General features: G+C 40.1%; 1 protein-coding gene across 1 annotated transcript in view; it reads right to left on the reverse strand.

Annotated features, from left to right (window-relative positions):
- Nucleotides 1-27,396, reverse strand: part of pla2g7 (phospholipase A2, group VII (platelet-activating factor acetylhydrolase, plasma)) — a 71,718-nt gene that overhangs the window by 36,673 nt on the left and 7,649 nt on the right. Inside the window, 4 exon segments of the mRNA XM_052024052.1 lie at nt 2,589-2,657; nt 11,510-11,603; nt 15,744-15,894; nt 26,651-26,767. Coding sequence (XP_051880012.1) covers nt 2,589-2,657; nt 11,510-11,603; nt 15,744-15,894; nt 26,651-26,746 — 410 coding nt within the window. The 5' untranslated portion in view covers nt 26,747-26,767.

Here is a 27,396-nt window from a genome sequence, read left to right on the forward strand (position 1 = left end):
CCTGACTAGTTTGAGAATAAAAGTAAAAATATATATCTTCCAGTACTTGGTCTATTGTCTTCTATGCCAAGGTGATTCAAATTCTCAGTCATTTCTTAAATGCTGTCAGACTCTGCTTCCACCACTCCAAGGCAGCCTATTCCAGGTACTCACCACTATCTAGGTCATAAAGGTCCCCCTCAAGTCACCTCTAAATCTCTTCCCCAATACCCTAAGTCCTCAAGTCACCTCTAATTCTCTTCCCCAATACCCTAAGTTCTCTAGTTTTAGCTACCTCTGATATGGGGGAAAAAAGTTTCCTGCAGTCTACCCAATCTATAGCCCACATATTTTTATATACTTCAAACACGTCCACTCTTAACCTCATCCACTCTAGGGAAAACAGACTTAGCCTTTCCAATCTCTCCTCATAACTGAAGCGCTTCATCCCAGGCAACATCTTGGTGAATCTTCTCGGCACCCTCTGCAGTGCTATCACGTCCTTTTGAGGCAACTTAGAAGGTTGACGAGAGCAGTGTGGAAGACATTTTCTACATGGACTTTAGTAAGGCATTTTGACAAGTCCTGCATGAGTGGCTGGTCCAGAAGGTTAAGGCACATGGGATCCAAGGGGAGCTGGCTACTTGGATCCAAAATTGGCTTGGGGAATAGAGGCAGAGGGTAGTGGTGGAAAAATGCTTTTCTGATTAGGAGTCTGTGACCAGTGGTGCACCACAGTCATTGGTACAGGGACCCTTGTCATTTGTGATATACATTAACCATTTTGGTGTGAATGTAGGAGATTAGCAAGTTTGCAGATGACATGAAAGTTGGTGTTGTGGATATCCAAGAAGGTTGTCTAAAGCTACAGAAGGATGTTGATCAAATGGAAAGTTGGGTGGAGCATTGGCAGATCGATTTTAATCCCAACAAGTGTGAGGTAATGCACTTTGGGAAGTCCAATAGGAGTAGGACATGCACAGTAAGTGGTAGGGCAGTCAGGAATGTTGATGAACAGAGGGATCTTGGGGCTCAAGTCCATAGTTCTCTGAAAGTGACAACACAGGTGGATAGGGTAGTGAAGACATATGGATGCTACCTTCATAGGTTGGGACATGAAATATAGAAGTTGGGATGTTACGCTGCAACTTTACAAAACACTGGTTAGACTGCACATGGAGAATTATGTTCAGTTCTGATCACCACACTATAGGAAGGCTGTGGCTGCAGATCAGACAAGGTGAGATGACATTTCCCCTCAGTTAAAACCAGGGCCATTTCATTAGCCACCTCACATTCAGATTCCTCCAGGATTCCATCTCTCAGCAAGCTGTGTGATCTTCTCCATGCACCTGTACCAAGTTTGCTTCAATAGCAGCTTACCGTTCACTCCCTGCCCCTCCAGCACCCACTCTTACACAAGACTGTAGGATCCAGGAGCAAGAGCAGGCCACACAACCCCTTAAGCCTGTCTGCTAATCAATAAGATAATGCCTGAACTTTTACATCAATTTCAGTGCCCAAATTACTAAGGAGTCAATTTTAATGCACAAGAATCTGTGCATGAGAAGGTAAAAATACTAAAGTTTCACAAATCCAACATTGACTTGCTTCCATCCTTCCCACATCAGTAGAAAGGTCGAGTGGATTTATGACAGATTCAATTCTCTGGAGTTATCGTGACTTTTGAAATCTTTTGGAAGAGGCTTTCAACATGCAGAGGCCAAGCTTCTTATCAGGAAAAATTGAGAAAAGGACAGTGGCTTTATTACACTACTTGTATGACAGGACTTGGAGCGTTTATTCATCTATAATAATCTTTCCTCCAATCTCTGCAACATCCCTTAGTCACAGCCTCCCAACCTGAAGATGGAGAGTTTGTTCCTACTGTTTCCTGTCCGTTAACCAGTCCTCAATGCATGCCAATGTCTCCACCACAATCCCACTTGCTCTAATTCCGTTTAACAATCTCTTCTGAGATGCTTTATTGAAGTCATTCCAAACATCCAAATACACTACATCCACACATGTTCTCACTTATCTATTCTTCTAGTTATAAACTCAAAAAATTCATATCCAGCATTCCACAGAGAGGAGGGTTCTGAGACAAGAGTGAGGATGAGCCTTATTTACACTTTAACAGCAGTGTAGACTCATGTTTCTTTCCTACCCAAGAACCTACTCTGCTCCAATTCAAAATTAGGATCACATCAGGAACTTGAGTACATATGTTCTCAGTAACTCAATTTAGTAAAAAAAAACCAAATCTTGCAATTGATAAGGAGCAGAAGTCAGGAATTGCAAAGCAGAATCATCCTCAAATAATCTCTTTAAAGCTCATTTCACAACTGTTTTGATTCATAATGAGATGTTCTACCCATGAAATCTGTCAAAATTCTTGTACCTGCTGGCAAGAAAGATGGACCATTAATCACTACAGCCATCAAAATTTATTAATGCAAGATTAACCAAGCAAAACCATTCCATGCCTTCTCATGTTACACTGTGCTGCTTATTAGCAATCTGATTGCAAGACAAGATGCACAGATCTGGTATTGTTCATTTACTTTTTTTTAAATTTAAAAAAAAAATGAAGTTTTATTCCTTACCTGTGTTCCACAGCAGCAACCACAAATCCCCAAGAAGCCACTTCAATGCATATAGCTGAATAAAGAGTCCTACAAGGAGAATACATTCAAATTAAAAGTGTCCTGATCTACACTATGTTAACCCAGCAATTTCTGCCTAGCACTGGAAACACCATGGATAGCTTAGACTAATTAGTAGATTAGCAGTTATTCTTCAACAGATGTAGCATAAACACAAAACTGTACACATACATTGACTTCGAAGGAGGGCAATTCTTGTCCATCCAACACATGAATCCATCTACTCCACACCTCGGTGATCATTCAGTCAAGAACTGTTTTCTTCACATTTCCATCAATTTAAAAACAATTCCTTCAAATCTACCACTTCTTACTTTAAGGCTATATATAGTCCCTCTGATGGAATGGTGGACATGCTGCTGGGACAGGAACAATAAGAAAACTGGCCATTGGATGATTCTCTGTGCAATGACCACTGGCCTCTGTGCAATGACCACTGGCTTGTCAGACTATAGTCAGATATTTGGCAATAAAAGGGTAATTGGAAAATAAGGTTCTACTCATGCTTTCCACTCAAAAAAAAAATTATAGCTGGCATACCTCAGCAGAGAAAGGTTGATAATCCGTTATGTTGACATGGAGAAACTCATCAGTAAAAAGAGTGAAATGTAAAGTGGGCCAGTCACATTGATCTTTGGGTTCATACCTCTCAGTGGCCAGTTATATAGAAACAAAAAAAAAATTCAAGGACCTGGTTTGTAATCTACAAGCAAAAAAAAAACATTAGCTACTGAAAATCTTAAAAACAAATGTTAGAAATACTGAGGTGGTCAGGCAGCATCTGTGGAAGGAGAAACAGAGGCAAAGTTTCAGCTTGAAACATTCCACATCTCTCTTCACAAATACATATGAATTAGGCAGTCGGACTCAAGCTTGCTGCATCATTTTACAAAATCTTAGCTGATCTAATTTTAACCTCAAATCTACATTCACATCTATCCACGTTAACCTTGCACCTCCTTCTCAAGCATCCATTTACCTCTGCCTTAAAATTTCAGACTCTGATTTTTGAGGATAAGAATTCCAAAAACACTCAACTTTAAGAAATAATTTCACCTCACCTCTGCTCATTGTAGTGGTTAGCGTAACACTTTACAGCGCCAGCGACCCAGGTTCAATTCCTGCCACTGTCTGTAAGGAGTTTGTACGTTCGCCCTGTGACTGCATGGGTTTCCTCCAGGTGCTCCAGTTTCCTCCCACATTCCAAAGACATATGGGTTAGGAAGTTGTGGGCATGCTATGTTGGTGCTGGAAGCGTGGCGACACTTGAGGGCTGCCCCCAGAACATTCTATGCAAAAAGATGCATTTCACTGTGTTTCGATGTACATGTGACTAATAAAGATATCTTATCTTAAATGGGAAACCCTTTATTTTTAAGCACAGACCCCAATTCTAGGTTCTTCCAACATCCACCCTGGCAAGAGCACTCAGAATCTTTTATGTTTCAGTCAAGTCCCTTCTCACTCCAAGATCCTGGCCCAGTCTATCCAATCATTCCTCTTAAGACAATTCACCCATTCCAGGTAATTTTTTTCCTGAACTGTTCCAACACTTTAGTATCCTTTGACAAACAAGATCAATACTATTTACAGTACTCCAGATGTGGCATCACTAATGCCCCATATAATCAAAGCATAACCTCCTAATTTTTGTATTAAATTCCCCTGGCAATAAGTGATAATGTGGTTAGCTTTTATACATTTCCTTACAACATAGAAGGTGGTCATTTGAACTATCAACCAGTGGGGATTGGTGGGAGACAAGGATACATTGAGAATTATCCACTCCGGATCTGGCTGAACAATCTTCCCGATTTTGACACACTGCATACATTACAATCCCACATTTCACTGCTGTCTCTGTTACAGTAAGCAAACTTGCACGGGGATGGAGTGGAAACACTGCTACTGACCAGTGCTCCAAGCTAGGAAGTTAAAACAAAATCAACTTGAACTGTCCCATGTGTTTGTTTTATAATGAAATGCACGTGTCTGATTGTGATTATAGAACTTTATTAGCTCAACTATAATTCACCCAACTGCTTGGACATTTGCTTAAAGTGATCATCACTGCAGTTTAGCAACACTATGACCACTTTGCACTACAATGGAATTTATTTTTGTTCTAATTGTGTTCTTCCTTGTAAAAAAGTGTACAATTTATGTTTATATTTTTGTGATTTCTGTTTATATAATGCTATGTGCCTGTGACGCTGCTGCAAGCAAGTTTTTCATTGTATGTGTGCATATATGTCCTTGTGCATGTGACAAACTCAACCTTGACTACATTAATAGTAACCATTTAACAAAGTAGCACCTCAGCATCAAGGACTGCATAGAAACAGGCCTCTGTTCACCGAATCTACACCATCAAGCACTAATCTAATCCTACATTATTCCCATTCTCCCCACTTTCACTCAATTGCCCTCCAGATTCTACCATTTACCTACACACTAGGGGCAATTTAGTGGCTAATTAACCAACTGACTCATGTCTTTGGAATGTGGAGGAAACCATAACACCCAAAGGAAATCCACAGTCAATAAGAAAACATGCAGACTCCACACAAACAGTATCAGAGGTCAGGATTGAACCCGTGTCCTTAATGATATGGGCTAGTGGCTCTACTAGCTGCGCCGGTGCCACCTGTGGAAGTGGATTCCAGAATGAGATCCATAAAAAGGAGGGAAAATATATTTGCAAATCCATTGTTTAAAAAAGCATCTCAAAAAAACTTGTGAACAATGAGGGAAGGCCATTTTAATAGTTTCAATCAATGATCCCAAATTATCTTAAAGCAATTTTCTTTTCAGTTGCCTTCATTAACTTTTTTTTACAAATTGGAAATTTGTCTCAGTAAAGTCCTCCAATTATTTGAGTCAGGGGACAAAAGACTGAGAACGTCTATAATTGTACACATGGCTCCTTCCTATCAGAGACAACTGGAATAATTCATGAGCCTACTACTTTCAGATTCAGATTATCATTTGAAACATGGTAATCAATCAGTTTGTGCAAAATATTCCTAAAGTTCTTTATGTCAATATAACTTAATCTATTTTCTACTTTAATCACTTCATTGGGTTGTCTTGTAACATGGAGTCTCCCTATACTAGTTTTATTCTTCAAGTTCATACTAATATTGCTCATTCTTTCTTCCAATATGCAAGAGCTTGTGTTAATCAAGTTTACTTTGCCATTTATCTGCCTAACAGAACAGGATAGTGTCACCCAGAAGACGTTATCATTCCTGCTAGCCTTTCCATTTCTGCACAAAGACCATTGTGGAAGATGCAAAAATAATATGAAGAACTAAAAAACAAAAAGATTGAGATAAGCAGACAACACAACACTCTTCCTTGCTTCCTGCATCCAAGTTTGGTGTCACGCTCCTTACAAATAATCAGTTTCCTATTTTTAATCCAGTTTCTGATCCAGAACAGCATGCTAATCTGAATTCCTATGAACTGTTATTAATAAGTAGCATTAGATGTGAGAAATGGGTTCTCTGTTATATTTGTAACATTTTCAGAGCTTAGCAAACACTAAATCCATACTGACATTAACCTATTAGTACATGGATATCCCTTCAACCTATAGTTTATATTCTGTTATTTATCCCATGTTGATGTTACCATATTCAAATACAAATCACACTAACAGCTGAATAATTCTCAGAAATTTCCATTGAATTGGCCATTACAATAACTGGTACCTTATTAATTTCCTCACAGGATTCATGTCATCAGACCAGGTGATCTGTCAGTCTTCTGTACATTTAAACTACTATGCTAAATTCCTGAATATTATATGAGACTACTCCTTCCCATCCTCATTTTTATCATTTCTGATTAGCCATTCCCAGAAAATATATTAACATCCCACTGCACTTCACTGAGTAACAGGGATAGAAGGGCAATGAAGTCCTGGAGGAAGCCAAATTTGAACATTCCTCTCCACTGTCTGGGTTGAAGCCTTTAATGGAGGTTGATAAAGGCCATGTCTTTCACTTGTTGTGACTCAGGAGGAGGCCATTTGATCCATTGAGTAGAAGCCAGCTCCAAGGAGAGCAATCCCATCATTCTGCGTCTCCTCATTTCCCTGTAGCCATCCACTTGTTCTCCCTCATACTGTATGCCCATCAATTAACTCACCAGTACGTCTTTAGGTGGGAGGAAACCACAGCAACCGCCAGAAACCTAATCATGGGGAGAACGTGCGAACTCCACACTGACAGCACCCGAGATCAGGATCAAACTCAGGTCACAGGAACTGAGAGGCAGAAGGACCAACTGCTGCACCTGGTGGTTGATACAGCTCCCAACACTGTCTTTGGACTTGTCATATAGTGAAACTCATTCTACTCTGAGCCCCAATGCTGGCAAGGGGTTTCCAGAGTGGAGAACATGCTTCAGGGACACTCTCTCCTTGAAGAAATCTAAAACCCTTGATCTATAACCATTCAGAAGGAAAGAAAAAATGCAGCATTGGGGAAGTACATAGTTTTATTCCTTATAATTCTATCATTCAATCAAAAAGCTTTGTGAACCAGACTTTGGTCAGTTCCCCCCATCACAACACACACTACACAAGCATTCTTTTCCACCATATTCCTCCAAGCTCTAGAAAGTTATTGTAATAGTCTGACCTCTACCTCAGACAGAAGAGCTTTGGTTTTGCACCAGTTTAAAAGTTTTGCTTATAAATTCTTCCCTGTATAGCTCTAATAAATTAATAGACAATGTAATGACAAAATAATTTACAATTGCATTATAAATATAATTTTGTAGACTGCATGCCTCAATGTAGTGGCTGTAAGGTTGGGGGAAAGACTTCCAATGCAGAGAAATCTGGAATACCAAGAGAAAAAGGATGCAGTGCATGGTAAGTGGGATGAGAGGTCATCCACTTTCGGTTCCAAAAATGGAAAGAACAATTATTATAAATAAAATACCGGAAGCACTCAACAGGTCAGGCAGCATCAGTGGAAAGAGAAACAGGAGTTACCATTTCAGTCTGAAGACATCAGAACTGAGGCATAACCTCAGAATAAAGGGACTTGCCTTTAAAACTGAGATGAGGAGGAATTTCTTCAGCCAGAGGGTGGTGAATCTGTGGTTGTGGAGGCCAAGTCATTGGGTGCATTTAAGGCAGAGATTGATAGGTTCTTGATTGGTAGGGGGCAAGGGAGGGGGGGGGGGGGGTGTAAAAAAAATTAGCCATGTTTGAATGGCAGAGCAGAGTTGATAGGCCAAATAGCCTAATTCTGTTTCTATACCTTATGGTCTTGAACTGACCCAAGCAGGTCTTTCTGATGCAGTGTCTTTGACAACAGATGCTGTCTGAGCTGAATGTTTCCAACATTTTCCATTTTAATTTCTGACTCCCCGCAGCCACCATTTTTTTGATTCAAGTCAGAATATTGGAAAAAGGGTATAGTTGCAAGAGGCTTGGGTGTCCTTGTACATGAGTCACTGAAAATAATCCTTCCTGTGCAGCAAGGAATTAGGAACACAAATGGTACATTAGTTTTCATTGCTAGAATTTGAGTACAAGAGCACGGATGTATTTACTGCAGCTGCACAGGGCCCTGGTGAGACCTTATCTGGAGTTTTGTCTATCCGAGGAAGAAAATCCTTGCCATAGGATGGAATACAACAACTGGTACCTGGAATGGCAGGATTGAAGTTGAGAGGAGAGATTGGGTCAGATAGGCCTTTATTCACTGTAGTATGGAAGAATGAGGGGGGGATCTCAATGTTTTAAAATTCTAATAGGAGTGAGCAGACTAGATAGAGGGAGGAATTTCTTGATGGTTGGAGTGACCAGAAACAAGGGTCACATCTGCCAGCTTACAGGGCACAGGTCGTGGAGCTGCTGCCTCACAGCACCAGAGACCTGGATTCAACTCTGACGTGCGTGTGTACACACAACTGGCTACTGAATTTCCCCTACTGTGTGGGTAAGTGGTAGAATTTGGGGAGGGGGAATTGCTGAGTATGTGGGGCAGATCAAAAATGGAATTAATGTGGGATCAGTGTAAATGGTCAGCATGGGCTCTGGGCCAAAGGGCCAGTTTCTGTCCTCTTTATGACTTGGGGGGGGGGGTATGCCATTTGGAGAAAATTTCTTCACCCAGGAGGGTAAACCACCTGTGGAATTCTCTACCAGGAGGCCAAGTCATTAATTTCTGAAGGAGGAAGATAATCCCTTTAATAATAAGGAATGCAAGGGAAGTGAGAAGGTGGCAGGAACAAGGTACTGAAGTGGATAAATCAACCCAAAGTCGATGATCAACCAAAACATGAATGGTGGACTGGGCTCAAAGGGCCAAATCAGCTTCCTCTGATCCTATTTTACTATGGCTATCATTCATGAAAATCATGTCATCTTGGCTTCGAGCAAGCGAAAGCGATAAACATTTTGTTCCAACATTCTTTCATGATTGCCTTTTTCCGTGACCATTGTAAAATTCATAAAACAGGAGTTGTAGTTTAAAACAAAATGGCTATTATTGCTCCACCCTCTTGGCAGGCAAAGCGTGGTTCTGCAGATAAAACAAACTGTCAAGAGATAAAATTTGTTTTTACTGCACAAAAACAATCTTACACCTATAACAAATAATGTGAACTTCCCTGATTAAGCCACTGACGAGAATCTGTGGACCAGTGATACAAATATTCCACAACTCCATTTCTAACTTGTGGCCTAATATTGGCAAGAATTACAACATACCCTGGTTGTAACAAGTTCTACGAAGCCTTAGGAGTAGGAGTTTAGAATAAACAAAGCTTCACTGCAGTCTAGTTTAGATTGCACAAGCACTGATTAAATCAGCAAGATACTTCTATTGCCCATGGCAACCATTCTTTCAACAGAAGGGAGTATTCTCTAGTGCTTTGGTGCATCAGGTATACGAAATATAGGCAATGTAACATTGTCAACAAGCATTAAAATTAGCTTGTTACTAACCATCTAGATAAATGTATATATTCCTATGAAAAGAATATTGCTTTAATAATGCCTAATCATACCAAATTTGGGTGGTCTTACGTAAAAGTTAATGCTACCATTTTCTTTGTCCTCAAATGTGGCAGCATGGAAGAAGGAGGGCTCCTGATATAGAGCAGCAAAAATACAAAATGGTACTTTACTACCTACATTTCTTATTTCCAAAATGAATGAGAAATATCTTAAAATGCATGAAACATTGTATAACTAAGGAAAGTGCACAGGAGTAGAAACCAAGTTCAGTGCAATGTGGTTGCAACTAAATTTAATACATGGTACTTCATTGTTTTGGATCATTTATAATTTTTTCCCCCTCTGATATACGACAAAAAAAATTTACTGGCTGGTTTCAATTTATTTCTGAGGTTGGCTGCAGGTCTAATCACACACAGGAGAACACTGGCTTGGCTCTGACTTAGAACTCTAATAGCATTTGGACAGTATCCTGACAAACAGTAGTGTTTAAAAGCAGATCAGAATTCCCACAGGAAGGATGAAATGAGGTTGGGAACAATAGCCAAAGTTGGATGCAACAGTGGGAAAAAGTTGAATTCTGTAAGATGGAATTTAGCAACCACAGATTCAGGAATGGGTTGAGCAAAGAAAGGCAAAAATAGAGCACAATATGTTAAGCAGTAGACAAATTCCTGTGCATACACTGCAATGGAAGGCAGACTGCTCGATAGATCTTGAATTTTGGAGTGACACTGGCAAAGTTCCCAAAACCTCTGAAACATAAAAGCGGTCAATGGAGATTGCAACCAGGAAGTATGGCTGCAATTTATATGAACCCAACAGTTTTGCTGTACAAAGTTGAAGTTGCAATAATTGTTCTTTACCCAAATTATTTGATTGTTTCCTTGTGTTAGGAATTCAAGTATGTGACATGTATAATGGACTAACAACCAGCATTGCTGAGAAATCTAATTAGAATTTCCACCCCCCCCCCCCCCACCCCAGTTCTTCTTAGAATAGTACCAGCTCACAAGGAAATCAACCTGCCTTTTGACTCTGCAGCAGCTCTCCAAGAATAAGATAGCTGGTATCACACCCAGAGCTAAATTTCTTATTCTAAGTACTGATCCAATTCCCCTTTGAAAGTCACAATTAAACCTGCCTTCACCATCTTGTCAGACAAAGCATTTAAACTGGCTTGCTTTGTGAATATGTTCTTGAAATTGCATGAATTACGAAGGTGACCCATTGACAAATTTTCCCCTTTGTTTCCCCCCCCCCCCCCCACCATGGATCAGGTAAATATGAATGATATACACACACTTGTAAAATTTCATTGGTGCTGCTCAAAGCAAACCGCAGAATACAAATGTGGTTTATTAAAAGCCTACACACTGAAAACTAAGACTCCTAAGCAGCAAAGTAACTTCCTTTAACCACTGTTAAGTGGAAAGACTTGTGTGTACATGAATACATGCAAATATAATAGCAAAGCTAACAAGATTCTGCAGTCTCTTTCCTCCGGCAATTTTTGTGTTGCTGCAGAATTCCAGCATCTGCAGTCTTTGTCCTGACCCAGAGTTCCTCCAGCAGTTTTTGTGTTGCTCAAGATTACCAAGAGATCAGGTTCAAGATGATGAACTGAACATTTAAAAAAAAATCATATAATATAGTTTCAATGAAGTTAAAAGAGGATAAGGATTTTAATGAAAGTGGTTCACAATTTAATGTTTTAAAACTACTATTGAATGTGTCAGGGTATTAACTAGAAATCATTATGTGAATTACAGGATGGAATTGCTCTATCAGTATTAATGTCTTCCCTGATATTGAATGGATGAACCTCTCCAAAGAAGAGACAATGATTATTATGTTAAAATGTAAATTATTTTACCTGAAAGCTCCAAGGCCATGGGAGAAGATGACTAGGGGATATTTTCCATCTGATTTAAATGGGGCATCCCATTCAGCAGGAACTCTGTATGACCCTGGCAAGAAAACAAAATGTTTCAACTCGATTGCCAAGATAAGGCCAGTGCTGGAATGTTCTGTCAAATCTCCTTGTTTGGTTGAATGCAAATGAAAGCTAGTTTTTATCTTCCATTACTAGGAATAAATTTGAAATTAAAACCTTGTGCTTTAACTCAGGATATTTAAAGATTTATATTCTCATTTTCCACATAAGCCAATTAAAATTATTGTTAGAAAACTTCAGTATAAAACGCTAGTAACTTAGTGATGTATAGTAAAACATGCAATTTAGTCAATTTTTCCAAATGACCTCAACCTTAAATAAGAATGGTTTGAAATGGTCTGATTTGTTATGTGACCAGCAGCCCTAGATGTGTTTTCAGCAACTAGTGAAACTAAGAAATTTGAGCACAAGGGCCAACTGTCTCAATTCCCAGAACAATAAAAAGCACAGAAAGAGGTCATTTGGTCCATCAAGTCCATGCTGATTTTAAGTAAAAGCTTTCTATTTGCATATCCTCATCTTATAGACCTGTATTTTTGTTTTCCTTTCACGTAATTAACCAGTTCCCTGTTGAACTCCATGAATGAATAAGCCTCCACCACTCTCCTGGGCAGTGCATTTAAGACCCTAAATGGTTCTTGGGTAAAAATTCCTGTTTTTTTTTGGCTCTTTTGCCAGTCACCTTCATTCTATGTCCTCTGTCTCTTGACCCTTCCACCAACTACTACTCTCCATCTACTCTGCTACGGTCAAACCTGCAGCAAGAATGGATTTAATTCAAAACAAAAGTGCTGGAGGAACTCAGCAGGTCAAGCAGCACCTATGGAGGGAAATGGATGGTCGACATTTCGGGTCAAAACCCCTCACCTGGTCTGGCAGCAGCAAAGGGGCTTGATAATAAAATTTTATAACAGGCTGCACATTGGAGGAACCAACATATTTTCATTTAGCTTAACTATCAGTTTCATTCTCTGAACCTCTGGTTTGAGGGTCCATTGGCAAGTAGCAACCTTGTCTGCTTCTTAAATAATGAGAGAGTATCTGCCTCCATCACGTCTTCAAGCTGTGCATTCCAGATTCCAACCATCCTCTACATGAAAACTTTCCCTCTCAGATCCCCTCTAAAGATTTTTATATACATACACGATTGCCCTATTCCCCCTCATCATTTTATACATCTCTATCAGGTCGCTCTAGGGAAAACAAGCCCAGCCTATCCAATCTTTCCTTACATTTGGAGTGCTCCAATCCAGGCAACATTTTGGTGAATCTTCTCTGCACTCCCTCCAGCACAAATCACACAGTGTGGTGACCAGAAGTGCACACAATGCTCCAGGTGCAGCCAAACCAATGTTTTATAAAGTTGCCATTATCGGAGGCAATGCTCCTGCCACCGGAAGGTCTACTGGTTTCTGGAGCAAGAACCAAAAGGGGAAGAAATCTTAACAACACTGATCACCAAATTCTAAGGCAAAGGGTAAACATGACTGAGGAGCACAGCATTAAACAAAATGATCAAAATGAAAATCCATCCAAGTTGTGTAAATGGTTAAAAAGCAGATTAAAAATAACCAGAAGTGAAGTTTGGGCACCTTCAAAAACATAAATGATGATATCAGCCAAACACCAACATCTTAATACATGCTGCAGGAATAAACTTGTTCGCTTCATCATGAAATCTGTACATTCGTGCAAACTGGAAGCATCCAGATCACCTTGGCATAATTATCTTGTTGTTACAACAATGAAAGAGTCAGTTGTCTGTTGCTACCTGGTATGCTCACACTATTACACAACCAAATACACAAGGGAGCCCAAGGAGGAATGTGCAGATTGGAAAACTGCAAAGTCCCTCTGACTCCCCGACACACACTAATGGGAAGGAATATCAACAAGTTCTCAAAAAGAACCTCAAAGGATGTTCAGGAAACAAGAAACACCAGATCCAAAAAACCATGCAGAATCTGCTCCTGCTGCATTCATGGAGGGAATTTTTTGAGGGGGGTTTCTGGAGAGGTAAAGAGCCAGCCAGCTCTTTGTATTGGGTGACGATATTGGGAGGATTCCAAAGCAGAGTCAGCTCCATGAAGTGCAATGGAGTGCTTGCATTTCTTCCTCCAAGATATTCACAGAGGGAGCTTTATGATCAGCAGCCTTAAGACAGAAGCTCATTAACATCCTTGCAGTCTGTCAAACTAATGATCTGCAAATCCTTCAGTGCCAGGCTACATGATCTGAAAGGCGCAGAGAGCATTGCCCTCAAAGAAAAGAAAGTCCGGTGAGGTTTTAATCAGCAACAAATGTGAAAGTTCTGACCAATCGTTAACTCTATACAAGCTGGCAAGGACTATCCTTCAAGAAAAATAAAACTGCTAGAAGCAATGACTTGCCAGTTTACTTTTACTGGCTGGCCCAGACATGCTGGCACTTTAGGTAGCTAACAGCAAGTCAGAATCCATAAAGGGCACTGAGTCCACATTGACCATCATTCACATATTTCCACTAATCCTACATTAATCTCATTTTCTATTTTCCCCACAGTCTCATCAACTTTGCCTAGACTTTACCACTTACCTACACACCAGGGGCAATTTACAGTGGCCAGTTATCCTACCAACCTACACATCTTTGGGAAGTGGTAGGAAACTGGAGCACCTGGAGGAAACCCAGATTGTCACATGGAGAACCTGCAAACTCCACACAGACTGCAGCTGAGGTCAGGACTGAACCTGGGTCTCCGGCACTGAGAGGCTGCAACTCTACCAGCTATGCCACTATGCTGCCGCTTGGTGAATGACACGCTGGAATCTGTTCCAAACCTGCTGAGCTTCCAGACTGGCACATTCCATAGTCCAGGACCACATGCTGAGGGATGCAATGAAGCTTGATTTTGGCCTACAACTGGTCTATGGGTAAAGGCCTTAAGGACCTGGTTTAAGGATCTGCTGTCATTGCACAAAGAGGCTGGAAGCCATGCAAAAACCCTCACACTGTTAGTTCACAGTGTGTATATAAAGAAAAATTGATGCTATGCTGATTTAATATACAGTAAAATTCCAATAATCTGGCAGCCTTGGACTTCCATGGTGCTGGACTCGCAAAGTTTCTGGACTATTAGATATTATTCCAATTGATACCCCAAACTTTAAATTCACATTTTTAAAAAAAAGAGATGCATAATAAATTTTCCAGTGAACGAGGTGAGTTCAAAGGGAGCACAAGAACCAGTTTCCCCACTGAGCTAGATGCTGAACTGTCAGAATTTCTGAACAAATAATATAATATCAGTTTTACTGCAGATGGACTATGTCTAGTATTGAGGATAGTTACAGTACTATACTGGAATTGTATGGTTAGCACAGAATGCACAATATCATTTGTTTTATTAATAAAGTAATATTTTGAAATACAATTCCCATATCAAGGTATCAGATGCTGATGAAACATGGTATTCTATAATTAAAGCTGCATGTATTCCCCTTCTCTCCCCCCCCCCCACAGTGCAGATCATCCACATCTACAAAGCATACGGGGGGCAGCCTTGTAAACATTGCAGTGAATGTTACAAGGTTTTAGTGAAAGTACCACATGCACAATGACACATGCATGCAATTTATAAGACAGGATGATATCCATATTACCTGTAATATTTAACAATTTACATTGCTGAATCAATCATTTATCAACCAATCGTATGCCAATCTATCAACCAAGTCATATTTTCAGTTATACACAAACAGTCCTTACCACCATTCTTTCTGAACAGTGACAGGATTAGTTACAATGATTTCCATTCAGAACTTAATTTTCAACCAACTGCAGCAACTGAAAGCCTCAAACTTAGTAACATCAATAACACTGAGCCTTGGTGAAATAGCAGACACATCCAACCAATTGTTATTCTGGTACAATGTCACTTCTTAAAAAAAAACATTTATGAGAAATTAAACAAATATTGTAAATGTTTACTACTGTGGGGAGGGAAAAAGCCAAGAGTTAATTTCAGCCAATCCAGACCATCCTCATCAAATGCAGCTCAGATTTGGGCCCTTGGTAATTGGCAATAAGCACCAACCAACTGCAAGTTTTATATGCAATAACTAGTCTAAGAAACATGGATGTCAAACAAAGTGGTGAGGAGAATATTTCTTACCATACATATACTTTAAAATATAATCCATAGGTTTTCTGCTGTATTTAAGAAAATCAGCAAGTCCTCTGTAATATTCATGCCTGGGAATCCACAATGGCTGTTGATTCTTTTCACGCTGAATACAAGGGTAGTACAGGCGCAAAAAACATCCCTGTTGGAATACAGAGCATAAAAATACACCAGGTTTGAAGTCTGAAAATAAATAACAATAGGGAAAAAAAAGGAGAAAAATGAAGGAGATTGTATCAGGCCCATAAATGCATATTTAAGAGGCATCTTAACAGGTACCTCAGTGAGCAGGGTATAGAGAGACATAGAATTAATGCTAGCAAGTGGAATTAGTATAGATAGGCATGATGGTTGGCATAGATATGGTGGGCTGAAGGGCCTGTTTCTCTGTTATGCAACCCTGTCTCTATAACATAACATCCAAAGAATTAATGTAGGCTTAGTGGAGGTTGGTAACTTCCTCTACCAAACTGGCTCAGAGATCACTCATCCCTTCATTTTCAATACATCAGCAATGTTGTCTTGAACTTTAAGGCTTAACATTGGTTGATTTGTAATGAGGAAGATTTAATGTGTACAAATTAATAATTTATAAATAAAATTTTGGATATGCAGATGGTATCACAATATTCATTTACCAGCAATGATGTTAACAAAAAAAGCATTTGTGGCCTGCCTTTTTCAATTTTTATTACATACGATGAGATGGACTCTTGACGTCATAATCTATGTTGTGACCTTGCACCTTATTGTCTACCTGCAATGCACTTCCCTGTAGCTATGACTTTACTCTGTTAGTGTTTTTTTTAAAACCTGTACTACTTCAATGAACTGCGTAATGAATTGATCTGTATGAATGGTATGCAAGACATGTTTTTCACTGTACCTCTGTACTTGTGACAATAATAAACCAATACCAATAATAGCTCCAGTTGGATTGACTTTCCATTTCATTAATCTGGACTAATCCATGCATCGTTTCTGAAATCAAAAGTAATAAGAACAAAACATTCAAACAATAACCAAAGAGCAGCACAACAGTTAATACTGCTGCTTCACAGATCCAAAGATCTGTCTGATCCTGATTCTAGGTGCTGCTTGTGTGGAGTCTGCCCATTCTCCCTCTTTTCCCCTATCCCCCCAAGTGTGTTCTGGTTTCCTTTCGCACGTAAATGACTTGCTAATTGGTAGGATAATTTGTTACATCGAATTGTCCCTTTTATGGCTGGTTGGCAGGAGAATTTTGGGGTGGGTAAGGAGAGGGAGTTGAAGGGGATGCAGGAAGAGAAAGATCAAATTAGCATAGATGGGCGTTTGATGGTTGGCACAGATGCAGTGGATCAAAAGAGCCTGTTTCTGTGCTGCATGATTCTATGAGCACAAGCGCAGAGGTGTTATCACAAGGATACAAGAGTAGATAGACTGTAGCAAATCTTTATCCAATATAGGTTAGGTCACACATGAAGTATTGCATCAAATTCTGGTAATGACACTTGAGGAGAGATGTGAAAGTCAGAGAGAATTCCAGGTATCACAGATTTCAGCTACAGGATTAGAGCAAAGAAGCTGATGCTATTCTTTTTGGAACAAAGTTAAATCAGAAGTTAATAGAGTTTCACAATATTATGATGGGAATAGACAGGAAAAGTGTGATACTCTGGACCCATAAATTGGGCAGGAGACTCAAGGACCAGAGACAGATTTAAACTGATGTACAGCAAGGGGAAAGGGGGAGTGAAATGAGCAAAATCTTGTCTTTTTTATTACATAGAGATTGGTTATGATCCTGCAAGGATGTAAGATTTTTGATGTACATGTGACTAATAAATACCTAAATAGAGTCAATTAGAGGTTACAAAATCTGAGAGGTGCTTGAGAGAAAATAATCTGCTTTACTACAGAGAGCAGAGAACTGGAAATGATGAGATTGTTAAATGAAGATTCACTGTGAAGTAATGGGCCCAATGACATCTGCCTTTGCCACAACGATTCCACAGTTTCTGACGACATAGAATGCAGATATTTTTGCAGCTGTGGACCATATCATGGATCATAAAGGAGAAGTTTCTTGAGCAACTGTAGGCTTAGCAGTGCTTTGTCATTGATGTATATCCAAAGATTAAACTGAATGTTTAGCTTCACAAAATCCAATAGGCAAGTGTTTATATTGGAGTGAACCACATGAAAATTTCTCAGGCTTGATTCTCGCCAGCGAGCTGGCAAACTTCAGCCAAGATAACAGTTGATGCATTAAAATTGGTTACTCTAAGGAAATGAATAAAGGAAAGAAAGAACACTTATTTGGTTACAATGGTCCAGGTTGACTAAAATCAACCAATTTTTTTTACCCCCCACACTAATTGTTGAAAGTTTACTTTATTTAATTTCTCATGCAATCATCTGATAGAAGTATTTTGGTAGAGCAACCATGCCAGAAAAATGACTGATCAGGATGTAAATAGCATTTCATCAAGGTTTAAGGTTTTAATTATAACACTAACATCAAACTGAAAAGATGGAAAAGAAAGAATTCCCATTCCTGGACTGTCAGTTCAGCTACAATGCCACTCATGGTTGAATAGCTTTTCAACACTCACTATTAAAATTTACATATGATAATGATAACCTGGACAAAGGGTAGGAGGCCATTCAGCACTGTGCCGCATCAGGAAATGCTTGCGAATGATCTAGCTGAGATGAATAGCAAACAAGAACAGCATTTTAAACTATCTACCAACAGAACAGATATATTGTACTTGAAGCTTTAAGGAAAAACTTAGAAAACACAGAATATGAGGTTTCTAAAAGATTAAGTGGCATTGAATAATTGGCAGGCACTCAGCAGCTGATAAAGGTGAAGATACTTAAAAGTGTAAGTAAGAGAGCACATAGGTGATTGTTACTAGCTTTTGTTGTGTCAATTGTAGATCTGTGGTCAGCATGTTCTACAGTGAGATGGATTCACTCCAGACACTTGATTGAGCAAAACCTCAGCTGCAATCTGAGTGCAGCACTGAAGGAGAGCTGCAGTGCCAGAGGTGTCATCCTTCAAATGAAATGTTACACCAAGGAAAGAACCTTGATGTTGGTTCATTTACCCTGCTAATGGATTTAGAAGATTCTGTTGAAACAGGAATGGCAGCACCTCTAATATTTTGCAGATTGCCCATGTCTCAGGTGTACGGGAGGTCAGTGATCACCGCCGCCTGGCTGACCACAGACTTTGTATTGGGTTTGAAGTCTTGACCTTCAAACTCTTTTCCTTCCAATGCCCAAAGACTAGAGCACTGGAGTGAATTTCATTATTGATGTCTGCTTTTGCTGAGGGATGCTCCTGAAACAAGGAAAGAGATCCCTGTTTCTAGGGCTTTGTCATGGACTTAAAATCAGTGAGAGGTGGGGGAAAGGGCAATGTACAGTGGGGAGAGAATCAATTCTTTGCAGATCTATAATACAAGACCTATTTTCTCATATGCTTGAGTAAACAAGATGACCCAAAGCTGATCCTCAATATTAAGTGTTATCCAAGTACTACAGCTCAGCAAATGGGTTTGATGTGACCTTGGTTTTGGATTGAAGGCCACATAGTGTGAACAATTTCCCATTTGCCCTGCAGAGTCACTCCACTCCAGCGGAAGCTTGTTGAAGGTTAGGTGCACTACTGTAGTGAAGAAGGTTGGGAACAGGGTTGGGGCAATTACAAAGTCTTGCTTGACCACGATCTGCACTGAAATTGGGTTTGTGGTAGACCCATTGGTAAGAATCATTACTTGCCTGCCATCGCAGAACTTAACCACAATACTAAGGATTCTTGGATTGGAAACTCCATGACTGAAGGGAAAACAGAATCTCTACAGGTACCTGCAGGCAGAGATCCAACAAAAAAATAATTAACCAGAACAAACAGGAGTGCAGGAGGACCAGCTGATAATCATGACATGCTTGCATTCCTTAGTATTGTCAAGACTATCTATGATCCAAACTCCCTGCAGAGTCATGAACAGAGGGGAACTTATCAAGGATAGTAAGGTACCATGTGTCCACTAGGAGGATCTTCTCAACCATGACTCTATCCTTGATGTAGCTCCATCTTGTCCAATCTCACCAACATCCAAGACTGATAAGAAATTAAAAAGACCACATGTTGACTGAAAAAAAAACACCCTCTGGTGCAGATAGTAGCCCTGTAAAGCTCTGAAACCTGGTGGAAAGGAAGCTCAAAAAGATTCAGTGCCTTATCTCCCACAAGGAGAGGGCAGTGTGCCAGGGAACCTCAAACACTGGAAATCTAATCACCTTCAGGAATGGAGACAAATCTGATTGCAACTGGGAAGGCCCATCACATCCTCCTAGTGTCTGAAGAACAGCTCTCTGAATTGCACTGTGGATTATATCCATCTAAAAGGCACAATAGACATGATCTCCATCATGTGACAACTCCAAGAAAAATAGGAGAAAACAGCATAAAGACTACAGACGGCCTTTCCCCACCGTGATAAGACTATTGAATGGTTCCCTTATATGATGAGATGGACTCCGACCTCACGATCTACCTTGTTGTGACCTTGCACCTTATTGCACTGCACTCTGTAGCTGTGACACTTTACTGTTATTGTTTTTACCTGTACTACCTCAATGCACTCTGTACTAACTCGATGTAACTGTACCATGTAATGAATTGACTTGTACAATTGGTATGCAAGACAAGTTTTTCCACTGTACCTTGGTGTTATGTTTGTTCTTCATCAAGAGACTAACTTCACATGGGTTTAACATCTGAACATTTTATTAAACAGACAGGCTTGGTTTCCTTTTTTTACAGCCACCTCCTGTTCCCCATGTGACCCCTTGTATTGCCTATTGGGAACAGTAGTTCTTTATTAAACCTACATAAATACACATAATAACACATCTTCCCCCCTTTAAAGGAAAACAAACAATACTTTGTCCTTAAAAACCTGCCAAGAACCCTTGTCCACTCAGCTTTCAAATCAGTCAGAGGTGGTTTAATGGTCCTTTTTGGACTGGTACTGTTTTCGCAGGTGTGTTGCTTTCATTTGCTGCATTACTATCTTGTACAACTCCTTGCATGGACCATGTGCCAGAATCATGATCTTGGATTTGCACTTGATCCCCAGGCTTCAGGACTGGTAGGCTTTCGCTGTCTTGTCATGATTCTGTTTGTTTTTCTTTCCCTTCCCCTTTAGCCTGTTTGACCTTGTGTGCTCTTTCAGGTGTCAACAGGTTTTCATGTATTGGAAGGTTAGTGCATATGCATCAACCCATCAGCTTTTGGGCTGGTGAAAGGCTGTTCTGCAGTCATGCACTTCTGTAAATCATTAGACTTCTGTGGAAATCCTCTCGTCCATCTTGTGCTTTATGAGGCCCTTCAGCACCTTAACTGAACTCTCTGCTAGGCCAATAGATTTTGGGTGATATGGGCTTGAGGTTATGTCAAAACTCCAAAACATTGGCAAAAGATTCAAATTCACAGCTTGAAAACTGTGGACTATCATTTGATACTACTTCACATGGAACTCCATGCCTCGCAGACACAGCTTTCAGGACCGTGATAACTGCTTTGCTGGACATTGATTGCAGTGTCACAACTCTGGGTAATTGGAAAAGTAGTCTGTTACAACAATATGGCTCTTCCCATTACAGTCAAACAAATCCACTCCAACTTTGAAATACAGCCTGTCTGGTACAGGGTGTGGTGTAAGTGGTTCTGCTTGCTGCTTTGATCTGTAGGTAAGGCATTTCACATGAAGCAGTGGTCCGGCTGATGTCTCAGTTCATTCTTGGCCAGTACATCACTCCACGTGCTCTACGTTTACATTTTTCCTCCCCAAGATGCCCTTCGTGTATCTTCTGGACCATCTCCTTGCATAGTGACACTGGAATCACAAACCTGTTCCCTTTGAAGAGCATACAGTATCTTTCACTACTGACAGTTCAGCTCTACATGCCCAATAATCCCAAATACACACTGGACAGTCACCCTTTGCTTCTGGCCATCCTTTCCATATTGTATCATTGAGTACTTTCATTGTTTCATCTGCCTCTGCTGTTTTCCTAATCTGCTCTGTTCTATCCAGAGATACTGGAAGAGAGGTGACAATTATGTCAACATAGGCCTGTATATCTGCATTAACCTGTTGGTCACTTTTCTGTCTTGTCAACTGTAAGACAGCTCATCAGCAGCAAACATGTTTTCCTAGTGTGTAGATCATCTTCACATCATATTTCTGCAGCTTTATCAACATGCGCTGTATCCTCATGGGACAGTCATTCAGTGGTTTGGACATAATTGAGACCAATGGTTTATGGTCTGTCTCCACTTCAATAGCTTGCCCATAGATGTACTGATGGAACCTTTCATATCCATTTGTAGTGGCGAGAAGCTTTTTATCTGTGCATAGTTGGCTTCCGCACTTGTTAAAGCCCTTGATGCATAGGCTAAAGGTTGCCATGTGCCATCATGCTGCTGCAGTAATACTAATCCAAAGCCATGCCAGGACGCATCAGTTGATATCCTGATACATCTTTCCAAATCATAAAACTTCAGCACGGGCTCTTCAGTTAGGACACTTTTCAATGTCTGTAAACACTCTTCTTGCTCATGAGACCAAATCCATTCATTTTGTTGCTCAAGGAGTGACCTAAGTGGTGCTGACACTGTTGACAGTTGAGGGATGAATGTAGCCAGGTAAGTAACCATCCCTAAGAAACATCTCACCTCCTCTTTGTTTTGGGGCCTCTCCATGTTTTCAATGGCTGATGTCTTTCTTGGGTCAGGCTTCACTCCCTCTTCAGATGTGACATCTCCTATGAAGATCAGTGTCTTAACACCAAACACACATTTCTTTATTTAATTTCAAATTGACATTCCTTGTCACATCAAGCACTTGTCTCAGTAGAGTATCATGTTCCTCCTTGGTGGACCCCCGAACAATGATATCATCCATCATGGTCTTCACACCAGGTATGCCGTCAAAAATCATGTAGATGGTTTTATGGTAGACTTCTGGTGCAGACAGAATCCCATATGGCAGCCGAAGATAGCGATATCTTCCGTGGTGTATTAAAAGCACGGTCTCGAACTTGCCTCATCAAGCTTCATCTGCCAAAACCCAGATGATGCGTCAAGCTAGCTAAACCATTTGGCACCCGAAAACTGGGACATGATCTCCTCCCATGTCAGTAATTGAAAATGCTCTCTTGATGGCTTTATTGAGATCTCTTGGGTCTACACATATCTGCAATGCTCCATTTTTCTTTTGCACAATGACCAGTGAATTTACCCAATCTGTTTGTTCTTCAATTTTCTGTATGACATTCATCCGTTCCATGCGTGCTAGTTCTTGTTTACCTCCAAGTTGAAATGGAACTTTCCTGCATGCATGGACAACAGGAGCCACTGCCTTATCTATGTGAATTGTGTACACCAGCTAAGCATCCGAGCCCCTTAAAGACATCTGCATACTGTTCAATGAATGTTTGTGGTCATCTTTGGTATGTGAAGCTACTATGAAAACTCTTTTCACTAGGTTGAGCTTTTCACATGCACTCAGACCCAATATTGGCTGTAATCTCTTTTCTACAAAGAGTAGCTGTGATTTTAAGTGCTGCCCCTTGTGCTTAAAGGTCACCATACATCCCCTTTTACTGGAACTTTCTCTCCAGTGTAGCCCACAGCTTTTAACTTCACAGGGTAAATCTTACTCTTTACTGAGAGAGTCTTATAATCATCCATGGATAACAGATTCACCCAAGTTCTGTTGTCAAGCTTGAATGGAATTACTGTCTCATTCACAGTTAATGGAACAACCCATTCTGTTTTACCAGCAGCCACAGTCTGTACAGAATCCACAAAGAATTCCTCCATTTCCTCATCAACCGTGTGCACCTTTCTCTTGTTAGCCCCAGCTTTGCAGCACCTTGCAAAGTGATTCTTCCCATAGCTATTGCAGGACTTCCCATAAGCAGGACATATCTTTGGCATGTGTCTACCACCACATCTGCTGCATTTGCTGTTTGAGCCTTCCTCTTTGCTTTGCTGTTGCTTTTGAAAATGCCTTGTATGCTGCTTCTGTTTTCACAGCATGCACTGTTGTGTCTGCCCTGTACAGCTCCTTAGCTTGTGCTCAGGTGGTTTCTGCTGACCTACACATATTCACCGCCTTTTCCAGGCAGAAATCTTTTTCACGCAATAGTGTCTGAGTCCATTATCTGAAATTCCACAATCTATTTTGTCTTTAACTAGCGAGTTTCTCAAATCTCCAAATTCACAAGACTTACTCAGTGTGTGAAGCTCAGCTAAGTATTGGTCAAAGCTAACACCTTGTTTCTGGTCACAGGAAAAAAAAATTCTCTCTCAAATGTGATGTTTTTACTTGGGATAAAATACTCAAATTTTTTCCAAAGTGCCCAATTCAAAAGCTGTCTCATCAATTTGAAAGCTGTTATAGATGTCCAAAACATCCTTGCCAATCATATGCAGAAAAAGAGATGCTTTCAATATTTCATCATTCCCTCCTGTTCCTAGCATCTAAGTATATGTTGAATCATTGTTTGAAGTGTTTCCAATTATTGGTTAGATTGCCAGTAAATTGCATGGGCGTGGGAGGACTTAGCTTATCCACAACGGGAACTCTCAGCCTCTCACCTGAATCTCTCTTGGCAAATCCTGTGACTCCTGAACTTCAGGAATGATGTGCTCCCTCGCCACGCCGGCCGGCTTTTTCTCCGTCTTATTACAGCTTTTCTTTCATACTCACTGAGTCTCTTTCTCAATTGCACACAGTATTCATCTACTCTCCCTGTTTAGACCTCACTCCAACTTCTGACACCATGTTATGTTTGTTCTTCATCAAGAGACAAACTTCATGTGGGTTTAACATCTGAACATTTTTAATCAACCAACAGAAAGGCGTGCTTTCCCTCTTTTTATAGCCACTTCCTGTTCCCCCATGTGACCCTTTGCATTGCCTACTAGGAACTGTAGTTCTTTATTATAACTACATAACAACACTCAGTACAAATGACAATAATAAACCAATACCCCCCCCCCCAAACAAAGTTGTCAACCTAGAGGACTTTGACGAACCCTTCTCAACTTGGATCTTCCAAAAGAAATACTGAGTTTGCTAATTAAAGAGCAGAACCTCAAGAGCATTGGCCAAAATTCCCACCGAGAACCTCAATTCCAATTCTTTCTTGGTCATCGTTCCTAACCTGGAATCATGATCTCAGATTGATTCCTTTCCTCCTGCAAGTTCCTTTGCACTTACACTGTGGTATTCTTCACCTTGGCCCCTGAGCAACCATGCTCCATGCTGCTCTCAGCTCCTGTTTTTTTTAAAAAAGTGATCGTAGATCACCTCCCTCCATTACTGTTGTACTTCTTATCCCTTTTCATCAATGTGCCCTTGGCACAGTGGTTTGAGTGGATGCACCTTCTGTCACCCTTTCTGGATAGTTGTCAATTCATGGATCTCAAGGGATCCCTGCACTGACACATACCTATTCCTCACAGTCAACTATCATACCTCAAGCATTCAGGACTTTCTACAGCACTGGGACTACATTTCATTAGTTTCAACTGTTTTCTGTTATAAACTATTTTTGACTAGGATCTTTAACAGAAATTAACAGGAGTCAACCATTCAGCCTCTCAAAACCACTCCCTTCCACAATTTAACAAGATAATGGTTAACCAGATAGTAGCCCCAGTTCCACCTTCTTGTTCAATTGCATTAACTTTTCACCTCCATATTTATCAAGTATCAATCTAACTCTGCCTTAAAAATATTCAAAGAGTCTGCCATTTGAAAAGCTCCAAAGGCTTGCGACCCAGAGAAAAAAGAAACTCATCTTAAATAGGTGACTTTTTTTTTGAAAACAGTAACCCCTTATCCTAGGATTTTTCAACAAGAGGAAATATCCTCTCCATATTGACCCTGTCAAGGTCCCTCCATATCTTCTTTCAGTCAAGTCTGCTCTCACTTTTCTAAATTCCAGTAGGTACAAGCCCACCTTGTTCAACTTTTCCTCACAAGGGGACCCCCCCCCCCCCACCAATCCCACCTTCTACGTGTTATACTAGTAAACCTTCCTTGAACTTTGTTCTAATACATTAACATCCTTTCTTAAACAAGGAGGCAAATACATTAAACAATACTCAATGTGATTGCAGCAATACCCTGTCTCACTGAAGTCAAATGTCCATATTTTTGTATCCTTTTTTCCTAGCAATAAATAATAACATTGTTATCTGTACTAATAACTTGTTGTCCCCAAATACTTGAATAACAGATCTTTCATTTACCAGATCTTTGTCCCTTTGCAGATCATGTTCTCTTCACAACTTATTTTGTTATCTAAAAATTGAGGGCTTAACACTGATCGTTGTGGCATTCCACTCACTACCTTTTACCAAGTGGAAAGAAGTCCATTTATGCCCATCAAGTTTGCTGTTATCCAGTCAATCTTCTATCCACACTAATTCAGTTACTTCCCACACCAAGGGCTTTTATTTTCCACAATAATTTTTGGGGTAGCACTTAATCAACTGCCTTCTGGAAATCCAGTTATTGTACATTCAACACCATATTCTCCTGACCTCAACTTAGTTAGCATTACTGACAACTATGTTCAGTTAAAATTGAAGTTTTTTTTTTTACAATATCTAATATTGAAGATTCATTAAATAAAACATTTAAGACAAAATGAAAAGCAAGTTTAATAACACCAAATATGTTCTTATTATTCATTTCCGACACATGACTCATATTCTTTTCAGCAGCTGACAAAGTATATATTTTTGGTTTCTGTGTTTTGTGCCTGCCATGTCTTATCTGCTTGCTTGGATTTTTACATATCACATAGCTCCTTACCTGAATCGTGTGATCAACCATAATATCTATACATCCAACAAGATGTGGCCCCTTTCCAGCAGGGATCCCAAGACTATGACTGCTACCATGTCCCATGTTCTGCTCAACTATAAAAATCTGTAAGAAAAAGTTTTTAAAATTAGATCAACTAGTTATGCCCCTATATTGCCATTCCCATAAAACAATAACTCTTCTGATTGATAATTTTTGCAACATTTATATTGTTGACATTCATTAGTTTCATCAATAGCTGTTTAATCACAAAGGGAAGCATCTATCATATGGAATGGCAATTTTTCTGATTAAGTCAATAGGTAATACTGCACTAATGGCTAGCCATCAGTTCCATGGGAGACTGCTTGGAATTCTTTATTTTTCAGTCTGGGCATTAGTGGCAAGACCAGCATTTGTTGCTCTCGAGGTGGTGGTATTGAGCTGCCTTCTCGAACAGCTGCAGTCCACCTGTTGGAGGTACTTCCAGAGTGGTTTTAGGGAGACAGCTCCAGGATTTAAATCCAATGACAATGAAGGACCAGCAATAAATTTCCAAGTCCTGATGGTATGCAACTTATAGGCAACCTGCAGGTGGTGATCTCATGTGCCTGAAGTCCTTTTCCTTCTTAGTGATATTTTGCAGATGGCACACACTGTAGACGTGTGCACTGGTGGTAGAGGGAATGAATATTTAGGGTCTTGGAAAGTGTTGAGGTTCTTGAGTTGTTCTCATCCAGAAAATGGATTGTACT

The sequence above is a fragment of the Pristis pectinata genome, chromosome 10, assembly GCF_009764475.1.
Source record: "Pristis pectinata isolate sPriPec2 chromosome 10, sPriPec2.1.pri, whole genome shotgun sequence".
NCBI classification, from domain to species: Eukaryota; Metazoa; Chordata; class Chondrichthyes; order Rhinopristiformes; family Pristidae; genus Pristis; species Pristis pectinata.